General features: G+C 57.6%; 1 protein-coding gene across 1 annotated transcript in view; it reads right to left on the minus strand.

The window, feature by feature from the left end:
- Window positions 1–4,707: 4,707 nt before the first annotated feature.
- Window positions 4,708–6,626, minus strand: part of GRM4 (glutamate receptor, metabotropic 4) — a 103,858-nt gene continuing 101,939 nt past the window's right edge. The window contains exon 13 of the mRNA XM_010848719.1: window positions 4,708–4,769. Within this exon, the coding sequence (XP_010847021.1) occupies window positions 4,720–4,769 (50 nt within the window). The 3' untranslated portion in view covers window positions 4,708–4,719. The remainder of the gene's footprint in view (window positions 4,770–6,626) is intronic.

Genomic DNA, 6,626 nt, shown 5'->3' on the forward strand with positions numbered 1-6,626 from the left:
AAGACATGTCTTTGCTTTTTAATATGCTGTCTAGGTTGGTCAAAGACCAAAGACTTTTTGGCCTTAATTGGTCCATGCATGCTAAGTCACTTCAGTCGTGTCCGAGTCTTTATGACCCCATGGACTGCAGTCCTCCAGGCTCCTCTGTCCATGAGATTCTCTACGCAAGAATACAGGAGTGGGTTCTCATGCCCTCCTTCAGGGGATCTTCCTAACTCAGGGATTGAACCCGTATCTCCTGTGGATCCTGCAGGTGGATTCTTTACCTCTGAGCCACCCAGGAAGCCCCAAAATGGTCCACATCAAAAAAAAAGAAAAAAATCTTTTTTTTTTTTTTTAAATAAAAGGGCCCATAGTCTGACCTCTGGCTGGGGAGGGGTCCCACAGCCCTCTAGAAGATAAGCATCCTCCTGTGGGCTTCCAAGGACCCTTCCCTGGGCCTGGAGGCTGAAGTGGCTCCATGCTCCCGGAATGAGGCTAAGAGACAACTCTCTGGGCCCCCTACCTCTGCTTCCAGGGACTGAGAAGGCAGGATGGGAGAAACAGACCCTAGCACATTGGAACTCAGAACCAGCCCATCTGAGCTGGAAGGGATCCAAGCTTGGATACTGCTCCTGAAGCTTAGCCCTCAGGGTCCTGGGAATTCCACAGAGGTGGCCCGTGTGCCCAGCTAGCCTGGGAGCCCAGTGAACTCCTGTTCAGGACAGTTAGCAGCTTAGTCTTCGTTTTGAGCCTCAAAAAGCTTTTTAGTGGCATTGTCCCCACCCTGACTACAGAAACCCCAAGGGCTGGTACCACCCTGGCTTGCTCACTACTGCATACCGGGGCCTGGCTTGTACATGCATGAGTGCGTGCATGCCCAGTTGCCTCAGTCGTGTCCGACTCTTTACTACTGCCCTATGGACTGTAGCCTACCAGGATCCTCTGTTCATGGGATTCTCCAGGCAAGAATACTGGAGTGGGTTGCCATGCTCTCCTCCAGGGGATCTTCCCAACCCAGGGATCGAACCCTGGTCTCTCCCACTGCAGGCAGATTCTTTACTGTCTGAGCCACCAGGGCAGCCCACACAGTACACAGTAGGTACTTACTATCTGTTGAATGAAAAAGAAAAGTGTTCTTACCAGATTTGTCTAGTTTTTCCCAGACTTTCTTGGTTTTAGGACTGAAAGTCCAGTAGCCCAGGAACTCCCTGAGACTCCAGAGACCCTAGGTCTGAACTCCACCCTCCATCTGCCCCACATAAACATATTTCAGTCCCACATGTTGGCCTTTTGACATACAGCTAGTGTTAGGTAGCTTGGCCTTGCACTGAACTGAGCTACAGGGCTTGTAAATGGACTTAAAGACCCTACCCCCAGAGCTTCTGGTCCAGCCAGCCTGGGATGGGGAGAAACCCATAATTTGATTTCCTCCTTTTTTTTCGCCCATGGCCATGCCATGCAGCAGGCAGGATCTTAGTTCCCCGACCAGGGATCAAACCCATGCCCCCTGCATTGGGAGCACAGAGTCTTAGCCACTGGACTACCAGGGAAGTCCCCCATAATTTGATTTTCTAACAAGTTCTCAGAGATGCTGATGTTAAGATTCTTCTGCCAGAACACTGATTTACCTGGCCCACTGAGCTGTCCCTGATCCCCTGGGGAGCTTGTAAAACAGATCTGTGCCAGCCCCACCCACGGGACCTCAGATCGAGTCCTTCTGAATGACCATCCACCATCTCCATGGTCTAAAGTTCTGGTGGAGGTAGAACCTCCACTAGGTAATTTTGTTATCTTGCCCTGGGCAGGGCAGGGGCTGCCTCTGACCTCACCCCAGGGCCTCTCAGAGGCTGAGGCCCTAGGGGAGGGCTGAGCACAGAGCAGAGAAAAGGTCTCCGGGGGGTCAAGGACACTGCAAATCCCCCCATCTTATTGAAATAGAAAATTCTGAAGATACAAATATCTGTCCACATTTCGTGGGTGTCTCTTGAGCCTGGGAGTTAATAATATGGGATGGAAAGCAAAGATGAGCAGCCAGCTGGCCCTGGAAGTTCTCCCCACCACATGTGTCAGGGCCGGCCCCATCTGCAGCACCTGGGGGACCCCAGCCCCAGCCTCACAGGCCTAGGCCTCCATCGTGATGGGCCCCTGGGATGCCCACCATCCCACAGAGCTGCAGCAGGCTTGCCTTCCAAAAGTCCTGCTGGGAGTGGGTCCTTCCTCCTCATCTCTGGACACAGAGCCTACTCACCTCTCCTCTGTACACCAGACCCCTGCTGGGAATGCACACCCCACCCAAGCCTTCCCCACTTAGCTCACTCACCCCCACTGTCGTGTTTCTTTGGGTCATCAGCATTTCTAGAGCCCCAGGCAGGCCAGCCTAAGGCCCATGCAGAGCCCACCCGGCTCTGACCCTCAGCCTCCTCCTCTCTCTAGGAGGCCTTGAACTGCCCTTGGGCCCCACTGCCCTCTCCTGAGTGCTAGGGGGACAGAGGGGGCAGCACCCACCTTGGAAGGAACATGACTCTCCCGGGATCCTAGAAGGGGGCTCCACAGATACGGGGGCACCTGGGGAAGTCCTGGGCTGAGTGTCAAGCCCTTGGGTTCCAGGCCAGGCCCTCTGTCCAAACCCAGCCCAGCAATCACCATAGAGGGACCCGGACCACTGAGGGGACAAGGTGCCTAGGCAGGGGGTGCAGTCAGAGAGCTGCCCCTGCCCCTCACATCCAGCTCCCTCACTCCACCCCTGCCTACACTACACTGGGCACTGAGTAGACTCTATTCTGGATGGCAGCCTCAGGGACCACCCTGCAAAAGCAAGATGATGGGTGTGAGAGCTCCTTCCCCACTCCCTCCCTTACATACATATTTATTGAGCACATAGTAGGCACTGCACACACACACACAGTCTCACACGGACCCCCAGGAGAACAGACTCCCGAGCCTGGCCCCCAGGAGTAGCCCCCCAGGCGGACAGAGGGGCCTGACACGTGATTGAACGGCCCACCTCACCTCTCACACACACCCACACCTGCTCCACACCTGGGCCCCGCCAGCCCCCAGTCGGGCCCCTCCAGCGCTCTGTCAGGTATCAGAGGAAGTGGGGCGGGGGGAGCGGGCAGGAAGGGGTGGCTCAGGCAGCTGCCGCCTGGGGCCTCGCTGTGTCGCTGGCTCTGTAATTTACCCCTGGCAGGGCCCAGCCCCTGAGCAGCTCGCTCCCCACCTCCCAACCTGCCACGGATGCCAGCTGCTGTGAACACACTGCCACTTGCAGAGGACAGCATCCTCGTGACATGGGTGTGATGTGGACGCACACCCACTGGAGCCTAAGCAGACAGACACTCCCACAAGACAAATAAGCTTGCCTATGGAGGCATAGGAGTGCGCGCGCGCGCACACACACACACACACACACACACACACACACAAAATGGACAGACGCACAGGGCTGGGGGGAGACACACACATACACAGAGATACACCTGTGCCACACACCTGGCCCACCTGGCCACGTGCCACACACTCATCTCCAGGACAGCCACCATCCCAGCACCTGTGACCTGGAGACAGGACGCACAGGAGGGGAGGGCTCTGGGTGCTGGGAACCCTGTACCCACTCTCTCAAGAGGAGCATTTCCTGGCTGGGAGGGAAGGCGGGGATCAGGTTATGGTTGGCCCCTCCCTGCCCAGGGACTCTCCAAGACCCCACCCGAGGCCAATCCAGGAAGCAGTCTCCACTGCCCTCCAGCCCTGTGTCCCTGTCACCCAGTTCCTCCTTCCCTGTAACCGCAGGGCCTCCAGCTTCGGGCTGAGCCAGGGGTCCGACCGCAGGCCCCTCAGTGGATGTGGAGCCGGGGTGCAAAACCATGTATTTATTTTTATTAGAAATGTTCTTGGTATAAAAACAATCATGCGCTACACATTGTCGTCAATAACCATCACCAGACACCCAGGCACTGAACTCCGTGTCATCGGCGGGAGGGGCAGGCGGGCAGGCGGGCAGCACACGCGGCAGACGGCGGGGGGCAGGCGGGAAGGCTGCGGGCCGCGGGCACGCACAGAGGCCACGGAGAGGACGCAGCACTTGGCAACACACTCGGGATTTGCTTTTGTTTTGGCTTTTTTGTGTTTTGATTTTTTTTTTCTCCTTTTTTTCTCTTTAGCGACATGTAGGATTTGGTGAATCGGCAAGAGATGGCAGGGAGAGGGAAATGAAGGCGAGGAGGGGGCTGAGGACAGGAAAGAAAAATGAGAGACGGGCGGAGCACAGGAGAAGAGTTGGGAGAGAGCTGGAGACGGACGGAAAGAGAGAAGATACAGAAAAAGCAGAGGGCACACAGACAGAGACACACGGCGAGAAAAGGTGATACAGAGAGAGAAGAGAACTCAAGACTGGGATGGAGACTGAGGGAGTCACCAACAGGACAGGCAGAGACGAGGGGGGAAACCAGTGCCCGAGCCTCAGGGGTTTGGGGCGGGGCGGGGCCGGCGCAGGACGCAGGCGCTCGTGGCCTGAGGCTTCCCAGCCCCCCAGCCTCCTCCTGGCCCCGGCCGGCTTGTCCAGGCCACCCAGCAGTGACTGCCGGGGGTCCCACTGTCAGCAGCACCAAGCCACATCCGCGGGAGCCCGCAGGCGGTGAGGACATCAGCTGGGCCCCTGGGCGTGGCCCTGGCCCGACGCACCATCCACAAGGGTCTCCGTCCTCCTCCTCCTCCTCCTGGGCGGCTCCGGGGGCCGAGCTAGATGGCATGATTGGTGTAGGTGACGTAGGTCTGTTTGGTGGCCAGCGCTGGAAGGAGAGAGACCGGGGAGCGAGGAGTCAGGGGCTGTCTTCATCCAACGCCCCTTCCGCAGGCATGGCCCTGCCCGGGGCATCAGCACCCACCCCGCCCACTGAGCACCTTCCCCCCCCACCCCACCCCCCGACCCATCCCGCCCACCCCCACACCTGGGCTGCCGGCCTGGCGGGCCCATCCGTCTTCATCTCGTCCCCCTAGGCGGACCCTCCTTGGAGCTCTCCCTGCTGACGCCATTCCTCTGTGAGTATCGCCCCCTAGCCCCCACCCCACGGAGTCCCTGTGTCCTCCTGATCCCACGAGGCTTTAAGAGGATCGTGTTTATTTCTGATATGATACAGTCTTCAAGTATGACCAGGGGAGAGTTTTTCAGACATGCAACACACACTTTGGAAACACACATGTAAAGAATATATACAGACACACAGCCTTGGGGGAATGAGCAGAAATGCAGACAGAGGAGATAAGGGAACCAGAGAGGGGCCTCAGGGGGCTGGGCACTGGGGCGTGTGCCTAACTCGGCCCTACTCCCACGCCCGGGGAGATGGTGGGAGATGGAAGTCCTTGGGACCCCTCCCCCTCCCCCACCAGGGGTCCTGTCTCACCCCAGCCCTGAGCCCCTCTTATCTGCATGCATCAGTCCGGCTTCCGCTCACCCATCACGGGGCCAGGGCTGCCTCTCTGGGTGTCTCCCCTCCCCGCAGCCACGGTCAGGGAACCATGCCAACCCCCCACCCCACCCCGGGCATCCCAAGTGCCTGCACTGCCACCCCACTGGAGTTCACACCTCACAGCAGCCTCAGGAAGAGGCCAGGTAAGCACCACCCTCTTGGAACACTGAGGAGCTGAGGCCAGATGGGTGAGGAGCCCAGCCCGAATCCTGGGGTTTTTTCTGTCCTGCCAGGGCTCAGGGTCTCCCTCCATGACCTGCAGACAGCTCGGGGGAAGTCGGGGAGGCTGCCTGTGCTCTCTCTGCCAAGAGAGCAGAGTGGATGTGGGACATCGCTGTGCCCTCGGTCATAAAACTGCCTTGACTCTGTCAGGACCCTAACAGCTCAGAACAGGGGGGATCATCTACCAGGCACAGCCAGGGGCTTCTGCCTGGAGAAGGTGACGTGGAAGACCGCAGGATGGTGGGCGGCACCCTGACCACCCCCAGCCGTCTGTCTACCAGTTTTCACTGCCAAATTAAGGACCATATTTCCCAGACTCCCTTGCAGCCCAGTGTGGCCTCATGTGACCACATTCCTGCTAATGACAAGTGTCAAGGGCTGTGTGCAGCGTCCACACATTTGATGAAAATAGACTGTTCCCATGCACGAGGAGTGGGAAATGGACCTTTATTGTTTTAAACCATTGAGATTTGGCAGAATTATTTGTTACCATAAAATGATCAAGCTCATTCTTTGGGGGAAAAAAAATAGATTGTTTCCTCCCTACTTCCTCTCTTTTCCGTCCTGTGGCCAGAAGCAACATCTAGGTCGAGTAGCCCCAGGCATGAGGACAAGGACAACCCTCTAGGACCCGACGGAAAGACAAACAGAAGGAACCCAGGTCCCTGCTGCTACCCGCCATGCACTACAAGATCAGAGAGAAACAAATCTGATTTGACCACTCTGTCCTGGGGCCTCTTTGTCATAGCAGCGTGACCGGAAGCTCACTCATACAGCAGGAACTGCAGCGACCCTCTCAGAGGGTCCCCTGGGTGTGGAGAGAAGCAAGGTTGCCAGGATGGGGTGAGCAGGGGGGACACCAGGGGACCAGTGGGGAGGCTAAAGGAAGAACTCTCTCCTGGCCCGGGCTGAGAGTGGCCTTGGTAGGCAGATGAGCTGAACTAGTCCCTGTCAACG

This window comes from Bison bison, unplaced genomic scaffold, assembly GCF_000754665.1.
Source record: "Bison bison bison isolate TAMUID 2011002044 unplaced genomic scaffold, Bison_UMD1.0 scf7180017864270, whole genome shotgun sequence".
Taxonomy (NCBI): Eukaryota; Metazoa; Chordata; class Mammalia; order Artiodactyla; family Bovidae; genus Bison; species Bison bison.